General features: G+C 38.1%; 1 protein-coding gene across 1 annotated transcript in view; it reads left to right on the plus strand.

Annotated features, from left to right (window-relative positions):
- BAZ2B (bromodomain adjacent to zinc finger domain 2B) overlaps positions 1-23483 on the plus strand; it is a 390367-nt gene that overhangs the window by 234886 nt on the left and 131998 nt on the right. The window contains exon 6 of the mRNA XM_060152812.1: positions 16878-17024. Within this exon, the coding sequence (XP_060008795.1) occupies positions 16880-17024 (145 nt within the window). The 5' untranslated portion in view covers positions 16878-16879. The remainder of the gene's footprint in view (positions 1-16877; positions 17025-23483) is intronic.

Genomic DNA, 23483 nt, shown 5'->3' on the forward strand with positions numbered 1-23483 from the left:
TATCTTATTCTTTCACTTGGGACATATTCCTCAGTTTCTTCATTTTGCTTGACTCTCTGTGTTGGTTTCTATATAGTAGGTGAAACAACCACCTCTCCCATTCTTGAAGAAGGGGCCTCTAGTATGAGATGAACTTTGTTATTCAACACTGCCTCAGCTCTTGGTTTTCTCTCCAACCTTTGCGCTTGTCCAAATAGCCTATTTTTAATAGCTCCCAGCAGTTGAGAATGTTCTAAGATCTGTCACTGTCCTAAAGGGGAGGATCTCAGCACCTAGACCCTCAGACATCAGCTTTTATAAGTATGCAAATATGTACAGTCCTGTGGGAGAACAAGTATAAGCCCTGCTTGCCACTAGAGCCAGGTGATCTGGAGGTGTCCCCTGGGCAGGAATCACAAAAGTCAGACCTCCAGATGAATATATTAGCTCTTTTCTGGGTTTTACCAGCAAGCTGGAGTAAGGCAGTGGGAGAGTACCAAGTCTGCCCCTCAGGCCAGAGTTTCAGGACAAGCAAAGAGGCCTTCTTACAGAAAGACTGGGGAGTGTGCCTCAGTTCACTGTCTGCATAGTGCCATGGTGATGGTAGCCTGTCCAGAAACGTCTCTGCCACAGTCCCATAGGATGCAAGAATGCAACCTCCCTGCAGCCACCAGAGCCAGGTGATGAAGAGTGTTCCCTGGGTGATAGCTGCAAAAACTGGGCCACCAGACATAAAATCCAGGACATCAGACATTTGTAATGTTCCCCTCCAGGAGACACTGACATTGTGAAGCATGGCAGAGGGTAAACACGAAGATAAGGCCTGCCCTCTGAGGTGTCTGGAAAGGATTACAGTCAGCCCCCAGACGCATGTTTATTTAGAAGCCTGCCCCTCAGTCCACAGGCATGATGATTAGCTGATAGGCCTTCAGAGAAAGACTGAGCTCCTGGGTCTGTTGTCTCTTGCTGTGCCCCTGTGCCCTAGAGGTGGTAGCTATTTAAGAACTCTTTCTTCATGGGTTATAGTCCTGTGGGACCCACAGGCATAAGCCCTACTGGTCACCAGAACCAGGTGATGTAGAGGGTCCCCTAGATGATACCCACCAAAATTGGGGCACCTTCCTGGAGATACTGGTGCTCTGGAGCACAGCAAAGGGAAAATGCAAAGATGCAGCTTGCATCCCTGGTGAGTATTCCAGCACTCTCCTAGAAGTGTGTGTTAAATTAGGTGTCTGCCCCTCAGGTGAGAGCCTCCTTCATTTTTTAAGTCTGGACACCATACACGGCCTCTTAGCTGGGCCCTGGGGTCCGAGCATGTGAGTTCTTTCAGAGGGCTTTCTCAGATCTCTGCAGTCCTGTGGGTCTCGAGACAGGAACCCTACTGGTTTTCAAAGTTAGATTTTTTAAGGACTCATGTCTCAAGCATATGGGATGCCCGATGTGGGTTTTGAACCCTCAGCTCCTCAGGAAGAAGCTCCAGGTTTTGAGTTCCTTCTGCATTGTGGGTTGCTGCAGCAATGGTGGGGTTTATGGTGGGGTTTCATCCCAGCCTCTCCTACCATCTTTGATGTGTTTTTCTTCTTGTTTGCCCAATGTGTAGTCATCATCCACCCAGACTTTAGGTTTTTTGAAAGGAAATTCTTCCATATATAGCTGTAGGCTCAGTGTGGCTGTGGGAGGAGGTGAGTTCGGGATTTTCTTTTTTTTTTATTTTTTTATTTTTTTAACATCTTTATTGGAGTATAATTGCTTTACAATGGTATGTTAGTTTCAGCTTCACAACAAAATGAATCAGTTATATATATACATATATTCCCATATCTCTTCCCGCTTGCGTCTCCCTCCCTCCCACCCTGCCTATCCCACCCCTCCAGGCGGTCACAAAGCACCGAGCTGATCTCCCTGTGCTATGCGGCTGCTTCCCACTAGCTAACTACCTTACTTTTGGTAGTGTATATATGTCCATGCCTCTTTATCGCTTTGTCACCGTTTACCCTTCCCCCTCCCCATAGCCTCAAGTCCATTCTCTAGTAAGTCTGTGTCTTTATTCCTGTTTCACCCCTAGGTTTTTCATGACATTTTTTTTTTTAAATTCCATATATATGTGTTAGCATACGGTATTTGTCTCTCTCGTTCTGACTTACTTCACTCTGTATGACAGACTCTAGGTCTATCCACCTCATTACAAATAGCTCAATTTCGTCTCTTTTTATGGCTGAGTAATATTCCATTGTATATATGTGCCACATCTTCTTTATCCATTCATCCGATGATGGACACTTAGGTTGTTTCCATCTCTGGGCTATTGTAAATAGAGCTGCAATGAACATTTTGGTACATGACTCTTTTTGAATTATGGTTTTCTCAGGGTATATGCCCAGTAGTGGGATTGCTGGGTCATATGGTAGTTCTATTTGTAGCTTTTTAAGGAACCTCCATACTGTTCTCCACAGTGGCTGTATCAATTTACATTCCCACCAACAGTGTAAGAGGGTTCCCTTTTCTCCACACCCTCTCCAGCATTTATTGTTTCTAGATTTTTTGATGATGGCCATTCTGACTGGTGTGAGATGATATCTCATTGTAGTTTTGATTTGCATTTCTCTAATGATTAGTGATGTTGAGCATTCTTTCATGTGTTTGTTGGCACTCTGTATATCTTCTTTGGAGAAATGTCTATTTAGGTCTTCTGCCCATTTTTGGATTGGGTTGTTTGTTTTTTTGTTATTAAGCTGCATGAGCTGCTTATAAATTTTGGAGATTAATCCTTTGTCCGTTGCTTCATTTGCAAATATTTTCTCCCATTCTGAGGGTTGTCTTTTGGTCTTCTTTATGGTTTCCTTTGCTGTGCAAAAGCTTTTAAGTTTCATTAGGTCCCATTTGTTTACTTTTGTTTTTATTTCCATTTCTCTAGGAGGTGGGTCAAAAAGGACCTTGCTGTGATTTATGTCATAGAGTGTTCTGCCTATGTTTTCCTCTAAGAGTTTGATAGTTTCTGGCCTTACATTTAGGTCTTTAATCCATTTTGAGCTTATTTTTGTGTATGGTGTTAGGGAGTGATCTACTCTCATACTTTTACATGTAGCTGTCCAGTTTTCCCAGCACCACTTATTGAATAGGCTGTCCTTTCTCCACTGTACATTCCTGCCTCCTTTGTCAAAGATAAGGTGACCATATGTGCGTGGGTTTATCTCTGGGCTTTCTATCCTGTTCCATTGATCTATCTTTCTGTTTTTGTGCCAGTACCATACCGTCTTGATAACTGTAGCTTTGTAGTATAGTCTGAAGTCTGGGAGCCTGATTCCTCCAGTTCCTTCTTTCGTTCTCAAGATTGCTTTGGCTATTCGGGGTCTTTTGTGTTTCCATACAAATTGTGAAATTTTTTGTTCTAGTTCTGTGAAAAATGCCAGTGGTAGTTTGATAGGGATTGCATTGAATCTATAGATTGCTTTGGGTAGTAGAGCCATTTTCACAATGTTGATTCTTCCAATCCAAGAACATGGTATATCTCTCCATCTATTTGTATCATCTTTAATTTCTTTCATCAGTGTCTTATAATTTTCTGCATACAGATCTTTTGTCTCCTTAGGTAGGTTTATTCCTAGATATTTTATTCTTTTTGTTGCAATGGTAAATGGGAGTGTTTTCTTGATTTCACTTTCAGATTTTTCATCATTAGTATATAGGAATGCCAGAGATTTCTGTGCATTAATTTTGTATCCTGCCACTTTACCAAATTCATTGATTAGCTCTAGTAGTTTTCTGGTAGCATCTTTAGGGTTCTCTATGTATAGGATCATGTCATCTGCAAACAGTGATAGCTTTACTTCTTCTTTTCCGATTTGGATTCCTTTTATTTCCTTTTCTTCTCTGATTGCTGTGGCTAAAACTTCCAAAACTATGTTGAATAAGAGTGGTGAGAGTGGGCAACCTTGTCTTGTTCCTGATCTTAGTGGAAATGCTTTCAGTTTTTCACCATTGAGGATGATGTTTGCTGTGGGCTTGTCATATATGGCCTTTATTATGTTGAGGAAAGTTCCCTCTATGCCTACTTTCTGCAGGGTTTTTATCATAAATGGGTGTTGAATTTTGTCAAAAGCTTTCTCTGCATCTATTGAGATGATCATATGGTTTTTCTCCTTCAGTTTGTTAATATGGTGTATCACATTGATAGATTTGCGTATATTGAAGAATCCTTGCATTCCTGGAATAAACCCCACTTGATCATGGTGTATGATCCTTTTAATGTGCTGTTGGATTCTGTTTGCTAGTATTTTGTTGAGGATTTTTGCATCTATGTTCATCAGTGATATTGTCCTGTAGTTTTCTTTCTTTGTGACATCCTTGTCTGGTTTTGGTATCAGGGTGATGGTGGCCTCGTAGAAGGAGTTTGGGAGTTTTCCTCCCTCTGCTATATTTTGGAAGAGTTTCAGAAGGATAGGTGTTAGCTCTTCTCTAAATGTTTGATAGAATTCGCCTGTGAAGCCATCTGGTCCTGGGCTTTTCTTTGTTGGAAGATTTTTAATCACAGTTTCAATTTCAGTGCTTGTGATTGGTCTGTTCATATTTTCTATTTCTTCCTGATTCAGTCTTGGCAGGTTGTGCATTTCTAAGAATTTGTCCATTTCTTCCAGATCGTCCATTTTATTGGCATAGAGTTGCTTGTAGTAATCTCTCATGATCTCTTTTATTTCTGCAGTGTCAGTTGTTACCTCTCCTTTTTCATTTCTAATTCTATTGATTTGAGTCTTCTCCCTTTTTTTCTTGATGAGTCTGGCTAGTGGTTTATCTATTTTGTTTATCTTCTCAAAGAACCAGCTTTTAGTTTTATTGATCTTTGCTATTTCCTTCATTTCTTTTTCATTTATTTCTGATCTGATTTTTATGATTTCTTTCCTTCTGCTAGCTTTGGGGTTTTTTTGTTCTTCTTTCTCCAATTGCTTGAGGTGCAAGGTTAGGTTGTTTATTCGAGATGTTTCCTGCTTCTTAAGGTGGGCTTGTATTGCTATAAACTTCCCCCTTAGAACTGCTTTTGCTGCATCCCACAGGTTTTGGATCGTTGTGTCTCCATTGTCATTTGTTTCTAGGTATTTTTTGATTTCCTCTTTGATTTCTTCAGTGATCACTTCATTATTAAGTAGTGTATTGTTTAGCCTCCATGTGTTTGTATTTTTTACAGATCTTTTCCTGTAATTGATATCTAGTCTCATGGCGTTGTGGTCAGAAAAGATACTTGATACAATTTCAATTTTCTTAAATTTACCAAGGCTTGATTTGTGGCCCAAGATATGATCTATCCTGGAGAATGTTCCATGAGCACTTGAGAAAAATGTGTATTCTGTTGTTTTTGGATGGAATGTCCTATAAATATCAATTAACTCCATCTCGTTTAATGTATCATTTAAAGCTTGTGTTTCCTTATTTATTTTCATTTTGGATGATCTGTCCATTGGTGAAAGTGGGGTGTTAAAGTCCCCTACTATGAATGTGTTACTGTCGATTTCCCCTTTTATGGTTGTCAGTATTTGCCTTATGTATTGAGGTGCACCTATGTTGGGTGCATAAATATTTACAATTGTTATATCTTCCTCTTGGATCAATCCCTTGATCATTATGTAGTGTCCTTCTTTGTCTCTTCTAATAGTCTTTGTTTTAAAGTCTATTTTGTCTGATATGAGAATTGCTACTCCAGCTTTCTTTTGGTTTCCATTTGCATGAAATACCTTTTTCCATCCCCTTACTTTCAGTCTGTATGTGTCTCTAGGTCTGAAGTGGGTCTCTTGTAGACAGCAAATATATGGGTCTTGTTTTTGTATCCATTCAGCCAATCTGTGTCTTTTGGTGGGAGCATTTAGTCCATTTACATTTAAGGTAATTATCGATATGTGTGTTCCTATTCCCATTTTCTTAATTGTTTTGGGTTCGTTATTGTAGGTCCTTTCCTTCTTTTGTGTTTCTTGCCTAGAGAAGTTCCTTTAGCAGTTGTTGTAGAGCTGGTTTGGTGGTGCTGAACTCTCTCAGCTTTTGCTTGTCTGTAAAGGTTTTAATTTCTCCATCAAATCTGAATGAGATCCTTGCTGGGTAGAGTAATCTTGGTTGCAGGTTTTTCTCCTTCATCACTTGCAATATGTCCTGCCACTCCCTTCTGGCTTGCAGAGTTTCTGCTGAAAGATCAGCTGTTAACCTTATGGGGATTCCCTTGTGTGTTATTTGTTGTTTTTCCCTTGCTGCTTTTAATATGTTTTCTTTGTATTTAATTTTTGACAGTTTGATTAATATGTGTCTTGGCGTATTTCTCCTTGGATTTTTCCTGTATGGGATTCTCTGTGCTTCCTGGACTTGATTAACTATTTCCTTTCCCATATTAGGGAAGTTTTCAACTATAATCTCTTCAAATATTTTCTCAGTCCCTTTCTTTTTCTCTTCTTCTTCTGGAACCCCTATAATTCGAATGTTGGTGCGTTTAATGTTGTCCCAGAGGTCTCTGAGACTGTCCTCAGTTCTTTTCATTCTTTTTTCTTTATTCTGCTCTGCAGTAGTTATTTCCACTATTTTATCTTCCAGGTCACTTATCCGTTCTTCTGCCTCAGTTATTCTGCTATTGATCCCATCTAGAGTACTTTTAATTTCATTTATTGTGTTGTTCATCGTTGCTTGTTTCATCTTTAGTTCTTCTAGGTCCTTGTTAACTGATTCTTGCAATTTGTCCATTCTATTGTCCATTCTATCTCCAAGATTTCGGATCAACCTTACTATCATTATTCTGAATTCTTTTTCAGGTAGACTGCCTATTTCCTCTTCATTTGTTAGGTCTGGTGGGTTTTTATCTTGCTCCTTCATCTGCTGTGTGTTTTTCTGTCTTTTCATTTTGCTTATCTTACTGTGTTTGGGGTCTCCTTTTTTGCAGGCTGAAGGTTCGTAGTTCCTGTTGTTTTTTGTGTCTGTCCCCAGTGGCTAAGGTTGGTTCAGTGGGTTGTGTAGGCTTCCTGGTGGAGGGTACTAGTGCCTGTGTTCTGGTGGATGAGGCTGGATCTTGTCTTTCTGGTGGGCAGGTCCACGTCTGGTGGTGTGTTTTGGGGTGTCTGTAGACTTATTATGATTTTGGGCAGCCTCTCTGCTAATGGGTGGGGTTGTGTTCCTGTCTTGCTAGTTGTTTGGCATAGGATGTCCAGCACTGTAGCTTGCTGGTCGTTGAGTGAAGCTGGGTGCTGGCGTTGAGATGGAGATCTCTCCGAGATTTTTGCTTTTGATATTATGTGCAGCTGGGAGGCCTCTTGTGGACCAGTGCCCTGAAGTTGGCTCTCCCACCTCAGAGGCACAGCACTGACTCCTGGCTGCAGCACCAAGAGCCTTTCATCCACAGGGCTCCTTAATTTGGGATGATTCGTTGTCTATTCAAGTATTCCACAGATGCAGGGTATATCAAGTTGATTGTGGAGCTTTAATCCGCTGCTTCTGAGGCTGCTGGGAGAGATTTCCCTCTCTCTTCTTTGTTCTCACAGTTCCCAGGGGCTCAGCTTTAGATTTGGCCCCGCCTGTGCGTGTAGGTCGCCGGAGGGCGTCTGTTCTTTGCTCAGACAGGACGGGGTTAAAGGAGCCGCTGATTCGGAGGCTCTGGCTCACCCAGGCCGGCGGGTAGGGAGGGTCACGGAGTGCGGGGCGGGCCTGCAGCGGCAGAGGCCGGCGTGACGCTGCAGCCTGAGGCGAGCCGAGTGCTCTCCCGGGGGAGCCGTCCCCGGATCCCGGGACCCTGGCAGTGGCGGGCTGCACAGGCTCCCCGGAAGGGCGTGTGGCTAGTGACCTGTGCTCGCACACAGGCCTCCTGGCTGCGGCAGCAGCGGCCTTAGCGTCCCATGTCCGTCTCTGGGCTCCGCACTCTTAGCCGCGGCTCGCGCCCGTCCCTGGAGCTCTCTCAAGCAGCGTTCTTAATCCCCCCCTCGTGCACCAGGAAACAAAGAGGGACGTAAAAGTCTCTTGCCTCTTCGGCAGGTCCAGACCCCTCCCCGGACTCTCTCCCGGCCAGCCGCGGCGCACCAACGCCCTGCAGGCTGTGTTCACGCCGCCAACTTCAGTCCTGTCCCGGCACTCCGACAAAAGCCGGAGCCTCAGCTCCCAGCCCCACCCGCCCCGGCGGGCGAGCAGACAAGCCTCTCGGCTGGTGAGTGCCGGTCGGCCCCGATCCTCTGCGCTGGAATCTGTCCGCTTTGCCCTCTGCACCCCTGTTGCTGTGCTCTCCTCCGCGGCTCCCAAGCTCCCCCACTCCGCCTCCCGAAGTCTCCACCCGCGAAGGAGCTTCCTAGTGTGTGGACACTTTTCCTCCTTCACAGCTCTCTCCCGCTGGTGCAGGACCCGTCCCTATCCTTTTGTCTCTGTTTAGTTTTTTCTTTTGCCCTAACCAGGTACGTGGGGGGTTCCTTGCCTTTTGGGAGGTCTGAGGTCTTCTGCCAGCGTTCAGTAGGTGCTCCGGAGGAGTTGTTCCACGCGTAGATGTATTTCTGGTGTATCTGTGGAGAGGAAGGTGATCTCCGCGTCTTACTCTTCCGCCATCTTCCCGGAAGTCTATATCCGGGATTTTCTTATGTCACCATCTTGAACTGGGACTTTTGCACAACATTCTGAAAGATAATTTCTTGCAATAACAAACCTGTAGAAATCTTTTTAAAAATTAGTTTAACTGTCATTAATACTAGCACATTGTAAATCATTCAAGTGGATAAAAAAAAGAAAAAGATATATAGTGAAAAAGAATTCTCGCATCCTAGATTAATTCCCTAGTCTCTTTACCTACAAGGAAACACAGTTGCCAGTGTCTTATATATTTTTCCAGAAATATTCTGAGCATACATTCATGAGAATATATCCCTTTTTTTCTTTTTCACACATGAGATCTTGCTATTTCTATTCTTCCTCACTTTACTCTTTTCATTCAGCAGATTAGCTAGTCTAGATCTACTTCATTCTTTGGTAGCAGCTGCATAGTATCATAATTTAACAGTTTCTTACTGATGGAATTTTTTGTTTGTAAAAGTCTTTGCAGTTAATATGTTATAATAAATATTCTTCACATGTATCTTTACCCATATGTGTGATATGGATAAATTGAAGACTTTTGAACAGGAGAGTGATAATATTAGATAGAGTTAAAGGTGACCAGGACAAAACTATTTCTGCATTGGTGTTCATAAACTTTTAGGCTAATTTTGTTCTTTAAGAAGTATGCTGTTTTCCCTGTTAGGTTAGCTCTGCTTCTTCCCCATTGAAACGCATTATTTATTCTAGTTTATCAGTCATGTAGTACTTGGCATCTTTCTTTCCTTGACTTCTGAGTATATGTAGATATTTTACATAGAGTTACTTGATTTTTGTTTGTTACCCTGTTTTATTTTCTCAATCTGTTACTAATCCGCCTCAGTTACTATCCAGAAATGTCTTAGAAATTTCAGTTAATTGTAATTGTGTTTCTTAGTTAAGCAAAGATTTGTGTCTTTTTGCTTGTTCTTTGGGACCCCTTGCATTTGTAGGTGAAAGGATCAATTAATCAGACATTGTCTCTCTTTTAATCCTTCTAACATTTGTATCCTTTTTAGATATTGTTAATTCTCATCAGTATTTAAATTCACAGACTCTACCTACAGTTTAGTTGATCTGTATATGTTAAATCTTGTTCAAATGTTTCTTTAATATTCTTTTATATCCTTTCTTGTATCTTAGGATAACCTCTTCCTCACAGATAGCTCGTTGCAAAGGAATACTTAATCCTTTGGATGGAAAAGTTTACTCCTTGAATAGATATTTACTGAGCAGTATGAAAATCAGTGCTTTACTCTTGGCTAATTTTCTCATCATCAAGTCTCTTGAGGTATAAATAAAACAAGAGTAAATCTTTAAAGATTTAACAGAAATCTGTAATTTAGAATGACATACATTTGAAGATAGAATGAAGGCAAGTGGTAGGGAGGATGAGAGAAATGAGGAATTAAATTGTTAAATACGTTAATATAATGTGAAGGTTTTTGGTTGTTGTTTTGTTCTTTTTCATCAAATTGATATGGATTTGAGGGCTAGTTTAATTCAATCCCATCATTTTTCTGGTAAGGAAACTATTATGTAGAGGTATTGTCAGAGACTTGCTCCAGCTCACAGGCTGCAGTCAGAGCACCTGACTGCCAGCCCACTTTTGTTTGGGGATGTAATTGCTTGACTGTTTACTGTAGTAGTTAAAAATGTGTCAAGCGGCAAAGGAAATTGATCCCTTTCATATATTCTTATTTTAAACTACAATGTATTATACTTAATAAGTTGAAATGACTATTTCTGAAAATGTAGGTAAATAAAAATGTTATAAATAGAATAATTTTCCTTCAAAAATATTATACTCAGAAAATAATTTTGTTCGTTGTCTAATAAGGTATTTCTGCCTCATCTCCTATTTCTCTAAATCCTTTAACAGAAAAATTTTTGTTGCTTATTTTTTGTTTTGCTATGTAATATTTTGAAGTATTGTTTATCCAAATATTCAGTTTCCTGTAAGTTATTTTTTAAATAGTTACATAGGGCTTCCCTGGTGGCGCAGTGGTTGAGAGTCCGCCTGCCGATGCAGGGGACACGGGTTTGTGCCCCGGTCCGGGAAGATCCCACATGCCGCGGAGCAGCTGGGCCCGTGAGCCATGGCCGCTGAGCCTGCGCGTTTGGAGCCTGTGCTCCGCAACGGAAGAGGCCACAACAGTGACAGACCCGCGTACCGCAAAAAAAATAAAAATAAATAATAATAAAAAATAATAGTTATATAAAAGCCTTTGTCAGAACTTTGAGAAAATAATTGATTTATAAAGCTCTAGTGTTAGTGATCCTGCTAAAGCAAAAGAAGCAGCATAGTGACTGTCTCCTGATATTCTTTGCAATTATTGTTTTTCACGTGAGGTTATATTGTAAGGAAAAGTGAGTGTTCGCCAAATCTACTTTTGTGCCTTGAACTCCCACAGAGAACTTTTGGTATTGTTAGCAAAGATAAAGATATTCTAAGAAAACTCTTTGCAGGAGAAATATCTGTCTATTTATATATTTACTTTCTGAATCTTCAGTCTATTCTATAGCTATACTTTTAAAGGATTCATGCAGGTGAAACAGAGGGCAGCTGATCATGTTTATGTTTTGGAGCCAACTTGTCTTGCCCGTCCCTATTTGCACCTGTTCACATTTACACCTAGCAGCTGTCAGTGTTCATAAGCTCTATGTTTACAGAAAAAGGAACATCTGATATGCGTGAATTTGATTAGTATTATCATTAACAACTAATCATTGAATTTTTTTGGCGTGTATAAAATCATCATGCAGGGAAGAAGTTGTTGTGGTAATTCTGATTTTTGTCTGTTCTCAGAATTGTTATAGGTAAATATCATCTCAGTAAAATACAGTAAATTCATGTTACCCAGTGTGCGTGAACATTATGATGTACATTAATTGTATATTATACATGATCAGTTTTAAACAATTAGGATGTAATGTAAAATAATAAACTCTGGCGGTATGCTGATAAAGATAGGTTGAATATAATTTTATCATTTATTGCAGTGGCAATAAATCAGCTTGAAGTATCTTCTTATAATAATTATAAAGAACTGCTACTTAACAAGAAAGTTTTGGTTGATTGAATTCCAAGTAATACAGTTTTTGATACTTTAGATCAGAATTTCTTAACCTTAGCACTACTAACATTCTGGGCCAGGTAATTATCTCTGTGGGAATGTCCTGTGAATTGTAGGGTGTTTAGCACTATCCCTGCCTGGACTCTTTCTATGTGATACCAGTAGCACCTTCTCAGTTATGATAATCAAAGCTGTTCCCAGACATTGTCAAATGTTTTCCTAGTAGATGAGGGGGTATTACAGCATCACCTCTGGTTAAGAACTACTGCTTCAGACCATGGGAAAGATCTCTAATGGATCAAATCATTTAAAATCCCTTCATCATCACACATTTTTCACCCATTCACATCAACAACTTTTTTTTACTGTAGTGTTATATGTTAAATTTCAGTTGTAGTAATTTTTACCCTACCTGATTAGCTTTGTAAATAAGAAAATCCTGAAGTTATACATTAGAAAATATCCTCTCATGAATGGCCTTAAGCTAAAAGACATACCTACTAATTGATATTCTCCCATAGGTGAGTGTGTTGTGGTGGGGATCATGTTCTTACAGTCTGCTTATTTTTATCTTGTGTCTGGGCTGGTTTTGGCCACAAAGAATTGATTGGATGGTGTTTGTTTGGAACGTGAGATGAAGGTAGTATTCTTAACACATAGAGTCAGAATGAGAGGCTGTTACAGGAGTGCAAGTATCAGATCTGGATGCTTTGGCCAGAACCGAAATCTGGGAATAGGTGGCTCTTGGATACTATTTTTATTTTAATGAATGTATTTTTCTAAGATGGTTTGAATAAATGGATTTCTGCCAACTTTTATGCAGTATACTTGAATGATGAATAATAACTCATGTGATCACAGAGTAAATTTTTTCAACTGATAATTAATATGTTAATTTTCATTTATATTTGTGCTCCAGGTTTTTTTGAAAGTTTTGAGGTAAAACACCTTGCCATTTGTACTTATACAATTGTGAGGCTTTTTTTTTTACTTGTTTCTTTTATTTTTTTTATTTAAAAAAAATTTTTTTACATCTTTATTGGAGTATAATTGCTTTACAATGGTGTGTTAGTTTCTGCTTTATAACAAAGTGAATCAGTTATACATACACATATGCTCCCATATCTCTTCCCTCTTGCATCTCCCTCCCTCCCACCCTCCCTATCCCACCCCTCTAGGTGGTCACAAAACACCGAGCTGATCTCCCTGTGCTATGCGGCTACTTTGTGAGGCATTTTTTTAAAATGTTTTAAAAATATTTTATTTTATTTATTTATCTTTTGGCTGCATTGGGTCTTCGTTGCTGGGGCTTTTCTCTAGTTGCGGTGAGCGGGGACTACTCTTCGTTGCGGTGCGCGGGCTTCTTATTGCGGTGGCTTCTCTTGTTGCGGAGCACGGGCTCTAGGTGCACGGGCTTCAGTAGTTGTGGCACGTGGGCTCAGTAGTTGTGATTCGCTGGCTCTAGAGTGCAGGCTCAGTAGTTGTGGCTCATGGGCTTAGTTGCTCTGCAACATGTGGGTTCTTCCCGGACCAGGGATCGAATCCATGTCCCTGCATTGGCAGACGGATTCTTAACCACTGCGCCACCAGGGAAGTCCCAAGGCATTTATTTTAAATTCTTTATTTTTAAATTTTTATTTGAGTATAGTTGCTTTACAATGTTGTGTTAGCTTCTACTGCACAGCAGAATGAATCAGCCATACATATACATGTATCCCCTCCCTTTTGGATTTCCCTCCCATTTAGGACACCACAGTGCATTAGAGTTCCCTGTGGTATACAGTATGTTTCCAACAGTTGTCTATTTTATACATAGTATCAATAGTGTATATGTGTCAATCCCAATCTCCCTATTTTAAATTCTTATCATAATTTATCTGGGTAAAAAATGTCAAACATGCTATGCATATACATATAACCTATAAATAGATGTGACTCAGAAATATTTACTTGAAATGAATAATCTAAAAATACCTTTTACTGCCACATATACCCATGGATAATTATATGTACAGACATTCACTTATTAAAAACAATTGCTGACAGTTATTGAATGCTAGGTATTCAGAACTTTATATGCATTATCCCATTTAATCTTCCCAGTTATACCTTCATACTACTCATGAGGAAACTGGAAGTTCACTGAAGTTACATAATTTATAAGGTCATAGCTAATAAGGTTCAGATACAGTTTTTAAACCCAGATAACATCTATTATCAAGTGTCTTGCTGATATAATGTAATCTCTTTCTTTATTTCTTCAAGGTCTAAGTTTACACTCTTCAATCCCAGTGCATACATATACATATATATATTTTATATATATATATTTTAAGTGCTTACTGTATGCCAGACTTTGTTTTTTCTTTTCTTTACTTTTTATTTTGAAATAATTTTAGACTTAAAAAACAGTTAAAAAGCAAATATATAGTGTTCACCTATATTTTTTACCCAGCTTTCCCTAATGTTATTAATTTATATAACCATAGTACAATTATTAAAATTTAAAAATCAGAAAATTTACATTGGTACAATGCTATTAACCATAAACTACATATCTTTTATGAATTTTACCAGTTTTTCCATTAATGTCCTTCTTCTGTTCCAAAATCCAATCTGATCCCACATTATTTAGTTGTTGTATCTCCTTAGTCTTCAACCTATGGCAGTTCCTCAGTCTTTCCTTTTCTTTCATGACCTTGATACTTGATGAATACTAGTCAATTATTTTGTATATGGTCTCTCAGTTTGGGTTTGTCTGATGTTTTCTCATGATTCAACGGAGGTTATATGTTATTGGGAAGAATACCACAGAGGTGATATGCTGTTCTAAGCACATCAGAGGATACGGGATATCAATATGTTTTATTATTGGTGATATAGTTTCTCCACTGTGGTGTTTGCCCTTTTTAATTAGTAAATATCTTAAAGGAGATACTTTGAGACTATGCAAATACCTTGTTTCTACTCAGACTTTCACCTACTGCTTTTAGCATCCTTTGGTGTACATGTATTTTAAACTTTCTCCTTTGAATAGTTCTTACAATATGGCAAGCCAATGATTGTTTTGTGAATTATTCACTGTTACAAAGGCATTGCCTTCCTACCTTTTAACTTTCAAGTTGGTGGCTAGGATTCTTTCCAGAGTTAAGCTTAACAGGGAACAATAGTAAATAAAATCTGAATACAATAATATTTAACTTAAAAAGAAAAACTTGAAAAGCCAATCCTTGTTAATGCAAGCATAAAACAATCTTCATTCTAGAGTAGCAAAGGCTAGAGTGGATTTGTTAAATTTCTTTAAAATGAAAAGAAAGGTATCTATAAGATGAACGTGGAATAGTTGACCAAATTTTGAGTTACTAGAACTAAGAGATACCTATTAAAACATGAGAAAAAAAGTTTTAACTTAAGGCCAGTGTAACAAAAGTACTTTATGTATGAGAGGAATACTGGCTAGAAATATATATCTAAGATTAAAACAGTTGAAATAAAAGAATATATGAATAATGTATATAATAGAACTTCTAAGGAAAATGGCTGCGTAAGCCTGTTTTTTTAAAAAAGAGGTAAACTTTCCCCACTTAAATGAACAGCAAGAACAACCAGAATAAATGAGAAAACTGCACTTTTACTGAAACTGAAAAAGGCCCCCAACCTCATACTACTAGCTCTAGTTCTACTCTTTTGTACTGCCAGGTTTCAATTTTATTTTACCTTTAAACAGTGTTATAACAAAGGAACTATTTGTGCCTTATTTCTATAGAATAGAGTCTTAAAAGTAGATCGGTAGGGCTTCCCTGGTGGCGCAGTTGTTGAGAGTTCGCCTGCCGATGCAGGGGACGCGGGTTTGTGCCCCGGTCTGCGAAGATCCCACGTGCCGCGGAGCGGCTGGGCCCGTGAGCCATGCATGGCCGCTGAGCCTGCGCATACGGAGCCTGTGCTCCGCAACGGGAGAGGCCACAACAATGAGAGTCCCACGTACCGCAAAAAAAAAAAAAAATTGAGATATAATTCACATATAACATTATATTAGTTTCAGGTGTACAACATAATGATTCGATATTTGTGTGTATTGTGAAATGAACACCACAAAAAGTTAATATCCATCACCACACAGTTACAAATTGTTTTCCTTGTGATGAAAACTTTTAAGATCTACTCTCTTAGCAACTTTCAAATGTACAATAAAGTATTATTAACAATGGTCACCATGCGGCCCATTACATCCTATGACTTACTTGTTTTATAATTGGAAGTTTGTACCTTTTGACTCCTTCATCCATTTCCGTTCTAGATTTTTAATATCAACATAAACTATTACAATAAGACCAATGTAAGACTGTACCCAAAATAGCTAAGCAAATTAATACAGATGCTTAGAAGTGGTTAAGTCATTATAAATGGATCATACTACAGACATTTTGAGACCATAGTTCAGACTAGACTCTAGTATAAACTCTAAAATGTATTTGTCTATTTTGGGCAGGACTCACTGTATTGGGGATTACCAGGTCAGATTCATGGATGTTTAAGACCTACAACTATATTGGTATCTGGATTTAGAAGACAGGGTTACAGTTCACTCAGACGTGGTTGTATCTTCTTGATTCATTAAGATAATATGGGTATTATGATGTAAGTGAATAGACCATGAGATGATTTAAGAAGAATAAGAAGTTAATATGCTAATTTTCCTAAAGTTATGGCAACACACAGTTTTATCAAGTTACTGTATTCAAATGACTATTATTATTTTTGTGTGTATGTGTGTGTGTGTGTGTGTGTGTGTGTGGTATGCGGGCCTCTCACTGCTGTGGCCTCTCCCGTTGCGGAGCACAGGCTCTGGACACGCGGGCTCAGCGGCCATGGCTCACGGGCCCAGCCGCTCTGCGGCATGTGGGATCTTCCTGGACCAGGGCACGAACCCGCGTCCCCTGCATCGGCAGGCGGACTCTCAACCACTGCGCCATCAGGGAAGCCCTATTATTTTTTTATATAAGAATATTCTGCAAGTCTATTAGAAGAAAATTTGGTATACTTAACATTAAACTTATTTCATAAACTGGTATTTTAAATTGTATTATTTTTATTTATTTCATATTTTATCTCTCTGAAGAACATGTATTTCTAAACTTATTTCATATTTTAAAAAAGTATTCCTAAAAGTTTGACTTATTTTAAATATGTTTAATTCTTTTGCTTAATTCCACTATTTAATACTGTAAATTAACATTTGTCTCCCTCCCATAGATATGGAGTCTGGAGAACGGTTACCGTCCTCAACAGCCTCCTCTGCTACACCAACTTCATCTTCTATACCTTCTGTGGCTTCATCAGTTTCAAAAGGCGGCCTTTCCACTGGAGCTGCTTCACTTAGCTCTACAATCAACCCATGTGGTGAATACCCTTTATTAACTCAATTTTAGAATGCCATCCTTTTACTAATTTGCATTCATAGTGTTTTATTGAACTCTGAATCAAATGTTCTCATTACATCTGTTGATCTGTTGAACAATGGCTAGGTTAAACATTTAGTCTCTGCTTTTTCTGTATTTTATCAGCACACTGGAGTAGCACTGCTTATTCCATGTTTTCTATGATTTTTAGAAGCTTTGAGAGTTTCATTTTAATATCTTCCTTTGACCATTTTAATTAATAAATTAATACATGCAAACTCTTTTAAAACAATAGACCCATGAGGGAGTGAAGAAATATAAAGGAATCCTTGATGGTAAGATAAGGTCCCAATGCCATGGACCATTTGCCCTAAATTTGCTTCCAGTTTCCGAAATGACCTTCACCAAACCCCAGCTATCCTAGTTCACAAGATGTATACTAAGGCATATCATTTACCTGATGGAAAATATGTTTAAAGTTTTAAATATTTTGAAAAATATTTTAAGATATTTGACAAATTTTTCTTAAACATGAATGAAGTTTATACTGCTAAAAAGGGAACTTTATTTCAGTAGTGAAAATATCCTCAGTTTTAGTTTTATGTGGAAGGTACTTTTATTTACCCCTCAAAATCACTTTTTGCCCAAACATGTGTTTGGATATTTGGTAGAATACATTCTTTTTTTCAACCTAAACTTGATTAACTTATTCCTTTATCACTAGGAAGATTTTTAATCTTAAATATATTTTATCTTATAGATTATTTCATATGTTTAAACATTAGAACTAAATGATATTTTACTTTTTAAAAATTAGATTTATAATTTTGGGTAAAAGAAATACATAAATATGGAATGTTTGCTGACAAAATACCCTAGCAAATTGTCAAATATATATTTATTGAATTATTCTGATTTTTTTCCAATCAATGGAATGACAAGGATGTCATTTTGTCATTTTATCAGAACAATTTTCTAACATTTTCTTAGTGATTATAAAATAACTAAAATAAAATACCATTACATTTTAAAAAATAAATAAAATTCCTGTTCTCCCACACCTCGTACAATCTTGGTTAAGGCATTCATTTAACAACTTCAACCACATTTCCCTTGTGTATAAAATGATGGCTATATATAAAATGATGAATGCCTTTGATGATATGCTGTGTTCAAAAATAGTGATACCATGGTTGGCATTTTACCTTGTTTCTTTGTCTAAATGATTGCACACAGCTGTACTTTTGTAATTATTCTTTCGTGCTTTTTATAACTCTTCTCCTTTCGTTTGTGTCAGCTCCTTTCATTGTGTTCCTCCCATCTGCTATCTTTGTATTTACTTGTGAATTTGTATTTAAAATATATAATATTTCTAGGGAAATGTCCTTTTTTTTTTAATGTTGAAGCTTTCACTCCTTGAGTACAGAGCCTTGAGTTTTCTGGACCCTTTGCTACCACCTATTTCTCACTTAGTTTTCTGAATTAGTGACACTTGAATTGCTTATGATTCTGAGTAGTCACCTGTTGGGTGCTATTTTTTGTTCGTGATAGTTGAGAGTTGCAGAAGGGTGGGGTATGCTTAGTTGCTGAATAACATCAGAAATTTCCTTATCTAGAAAGGAATTAGTTTTCGTCATTTATTTGCAAGTAAAATAGGTTGTTGAATTTTTATGTGGAGATACTTAAATTGAATGAAACTATAGTTTATTTCAATGTTTATTCCAAAATATATCACTTACTAACACATTATACCTTTAGTACCTACAGCATGAGTTTTTTTCTTTCTAAGAAAATTATTTTTTGTTTTTAACATTTGCAGTGTTGTGGTTTATGTTTAAAGTAGAGCCTTACAAGGCATGGAGAATGCTCAGTTGTCCTGCATAATTCAGTTTATCATATTTTCCTGTCTTCTCTTATTTGATTAATTGTTTTTGGCCTAGTCGTTGTCTGTAATTTTCTCCTTTTAAAAGTAAAATTATAGAATGATAATGCGCCTAGCCTCTTTATTTTAAACAATTTGAATCTCCTCAATGTTTTTGATGTATAGAAACAACAAAAAAGAATTTTCATACGTAAAATGTCAAAACATCACCAGTTCTTTAATGGTCCCTTTGAGGACATTCTTTTGTTTTAAACAGTTATTTTAATTGGCCTTTCTCTGTCATCTTCATTAATGATATTTCTGTAGGAATTCTTCTGAGTTACAAAGGATTTAATTCAAGCCTACTTTCGAACTTTGAATGATCAACTAATCTCCTTTGAATCAACACCTTGTCAGGGTTTGGGAGTATACATATGTACTGTTACTATTATGATGCTGGTAGAAGATGTGAGACTCCTAGGTCAGAGATTTTATTACTATAGCATAGCAAATAGCATAAACATCATGTTGGCATTGGCTCCCCATGTCTCCCAAGTCCCACAGGGGCAACACGGAGGGGCCCAGTTGAATCTTATACATATAGTGGAGGTTGTGTCACGGCTTAGGCAACCCACTGCTTTTATAATAAATGAAAGCAAAGCCGCTCTTTGTCTGGAAGGAAATGTCACCTCATCCATCAAGGTTGCTCACTGCAGTCCTGAGAAATGGCCCAGTTTTAAAGAGTGGTCAAGACCTTGCATTCTTGGCAACAACATGCAGGGACCTCGGAGGACTGTCTCTCACAACACACCTTTAATTTTATTACAGTAACTTGGATAGAAAATAACACTGCAATAAAGATTGATTAATCTAAGGCTCTCTGCATATAGTGGGTCTTGTCGGTCTTAGAAGAGTTATATTTCTTTTCCCTTTAAAGTATAATTTTTAAAAAATAACTTGCCTACTTCTAAATAATTTTGGACAGCTTTCAATAAATATATTGGCATAATAAAACAATTAACTAAAATATTAAAAGATAGGCTCTAAAAAGTATAAAAGTATTAGCCAAGGAAAGCCACAGATACTGAACAAAAGTTAACTAATTAGCTGTTAAGAATAAAAAGAAAACATAGTGGGCTACATGGCTCACATACTAGTGCTAGTGAACATATCAGTTCCTCAGAGAAAAACGAACTTTTCCCTGGCTCTGAGTGGTTTGGGGAATATACCACCAGAACCTTTGTATAAAAGGCTGCATGATACACAATATCCTATATGCCAATTTCATAAGTATTCAGACACTATTTCACATATTATCTCTGAGTGAAAGCTGAAAGAATACTATTTCAGCATAGTTCCAAAATTAAACTTTACAGAGTGGATTTGTTCGAGATTTGTGGTCATTTGACCTAATACAAACAAAGCATAGAACTTTGAGAAATTTCAGTGATAGTTAAACTGTGCCATAGACCAGTGGTTTTCAATCCATTTTTGAGGTAGAATCCTTCAAACAAAACTTGTAAAATGCTGAATGTATAAAACAGAGAAACTGTTTAAAACTTCTCTCATTAAAGCTGGGGTATGCCTACTTTTCTTTTAAAGTTAGGGACTGAATTACACATGTATCTTATGCGCAGGCTCAGCGGCCATGGCTCACGGGCCCAGCCGCTTTGCGGCATGTGGGATCTTCCCGGGCCGGGGCACGAACCCATGTCCCCTGCATCAGCAGGCGGACACTCAACCACTGCGCCACCAGGGAAGCCCCACACATGTATCTTAATTGAAGGCCTACCTCTGTAGAACTGTGCCAAATCATGGTATATTGAGGAAATCGCAAGTTGATCAGTCAGGCCTCAACTTAGGGTATGTGTCAGTTATGACAGTGATTAACTATGAATAGGAACACATGGCAAATACACGTACCAGTCCATAGATCCGCAGTTCTGAGGTGGGTGATGCCATCACAGACCTGGGCTCCTAATTTTATATCCTGTCTTCTGAGGTATGGGACTTTCATGCTCACGTGTCTTATCTCATGGCTTTTAGAAGGCTGATCCACCTACAGCCCTGTTTTCCAGGAAGGAAGAAGGTGGAGTAGAAGAGGGCAAAATTTGTATGCCAGCTTACTTTGACCCCTTTTAAAGAGCTTTCCCAGAAACCCCATCCAGAGATTTCCACTTAGTATCTCTTTTGTCGGAACCATATGAATGGTAATCTCAGCTTCAAGGAAGGCCAGGAAAATTAGTTTTTAGCTGAGCATATTGCCATCCTGAAGAAAATAGAGGTTATTAGTAAGGAATAAGGAGAGAATGGATAGCCAGTATCTGCTATGGCTAAATGGAATAGAGGGACAGGAGATCAAGCTGGGGAGTAGGTTAAGGTCAGATCATTTAGAACTTCATGCACCATGTTTAAGAGTTTAGACAGAATGATGTATTGACTAAAAGCAAGGACTTTGCAATTGAAAGGCCCTGAAATTGAATCTTGGCTTGTCCACTTATTAGCTATGTGAATTTGGTACCTCATCTATAAAATAAATATGATACCCATTTTATAACGATAAATGAGCTAATGCCTGACATAGAATAGGTGCCTAGCAAATTGTAACCTTTATTTTTATTCATACTTGATCAAGTGGAAGGATTTTAATGCTTTGAAAATGCTAGCATGCTAGCAGCATGTAGAGCATCAGTTTGCAATGAGGATGGGACTAGAGGCAAAGAAGACCATTAGAAGGTACTTAAATTTATCTGGGTGAGAAATGATAAGGGCCAAAATTAAGGAGTTATTGGAGATGGAGAAACAAACAAGGTTCCAGAGATATTTGGGGATAGATTCTTATAGGATATAATGACTGGATTTGGGCAAAGGGATGTTGAGAGAGAGATTGAGAGAGAAACCCTGACATGACCTGGATAACTGGGAGAAGGGTGATGTAATGAGAAATGTGGAGGAAGAATACGTTTTAAAGTGTAAAAGGGTCATTTATCTTTTTGCATGTTGCATTTGAATGGACTGTACATCCATGTAAATACTCTTGGTAAATATTGGTAAAGTTGTTGCCAACTTTTGCCAGTTACAATGTTATGACCATCATTATACGTGAATCCTGATGCATATGCATACGGTTTTGAAGATGTCTTCAACTTTACCCGTAGTACCAATTTATTTTCTCATCAGCTGTGTATTATAATTCCTGATGCTTATCATTCATGTTGACACTTGTCATTGCCAGACTTTTTGATTTTTGTCGATGAATATGAAGTAGTGTTCATTAAGGTGCCTTTTAATAAGTTTGTAGCTTTTGGGGTTTTCCTCTCTTTTGAAGTGATTGTTTAGGGCTTTGGTGCATATTTCTATTGGGTTGTGCATCTTTTTCTTATAGATTTGTGAGTTCTTTTTATATTTTGGATGCTGGTCCTTCTTTCAGTTATCTTTGTGGGAGATAGCTTTTCCCACATGGTGTGTCTTATTTTATTCTACATTGTCTTTTGATGAAAAGAACTTCCAATTTTAATGTCGGCAGATTTACCAATATTTTTATTTATGGTTATGCTTTTTGTCTAAGAAATTGTCCTCTACCTCCATGGTTATGCATATATATTTTTGAGATTTCACTTATCTCTCATTTAATGTTACTTTGAAAAGTATTTGGTTATCAGATAACAGGCCAGTTGTGATAGACTGAATTGCCTTTTTGATTTTGGAACTATCACCAGTTGAGATTGTTGTTTGATGTATCAGTGAGTTCAGCTAGAGATAACATAAACCACTGATGCTATTTTAAGCAAAAAGACTTAATACAAGGAAGCAGGTACTTATAAAATTATTGAGGAGCTGACCCCTGACCCCCATGAGTGATTTCAGAGCATTACTGTTGAATTGACCTGCTTAAGGAAATTACCTCTAGTTCAGTCAGGACACCATTGTGCTAACTGGTGGCTCCATGGATCATACCACCTCAGTTGCAATCCTGTGATCAAGAACCACTGACATAACAGGCTCCAGGGCTGTTCTGTGCTGCCTGCTAGATCTGCACCAGCAAAAAGGATACCTCATGTCCTGCCAATAACAGCTTAACTCAGTGCCAAATACATCTGATTGGCAGGATCTAAATTATATCCAGAATCCTGGCTGCAAGAGAGACTGGTAAATATACTTTTTAGCTGTTCAGCTTCTGCATCACAGGAAGGTACACTAAAAGGAGGTTGGGGCACATGTTAAATTATGAGCCAGTTATCTATCCATTTCAGCTCATCTGGTGATAGCCCCCCTGCCATATCTCCCCACCTTTGTATTATAATAAACTCCTGATACCTATACATGAACTTTATTCCACCTTCAGTGGTTCTTTTCTTCTGAAAAAAATAGTATTTCATTAGTGCATCTAGTAGCTCATATATAATTACTACAGATCTCTTTTGATATACTATTCTATGTAATAATATAAATTAAACCAAATAAAATAAATGCTTAACTCAAGACTATATGGCTCTTAACTGTCACAAAAGCAAATACCTATCAATTCTTTTTAAAGATTGCAAAAAACTTTTCAAGGACTCCATTCCTCCTATACAGTATCATTAATTTTTCTGTATT

Source organism: Lagenorhynchus albirostris, chromosome 6 (assembly GCF_949774975.1).
Source record: "Lagenorhynchus albirostris chromosome 6, mLagAlb1.1, whole genome shotgun sequence".
In the NCBI taxonomy this organism is placed as follows: domain Eukaryota; kingdom Metazoa; phylum Chordata; class Mammalia; order Artiodactyla; family Delphinidae; genus Lagenorhynchus; species Lagenorhynchus albirostris.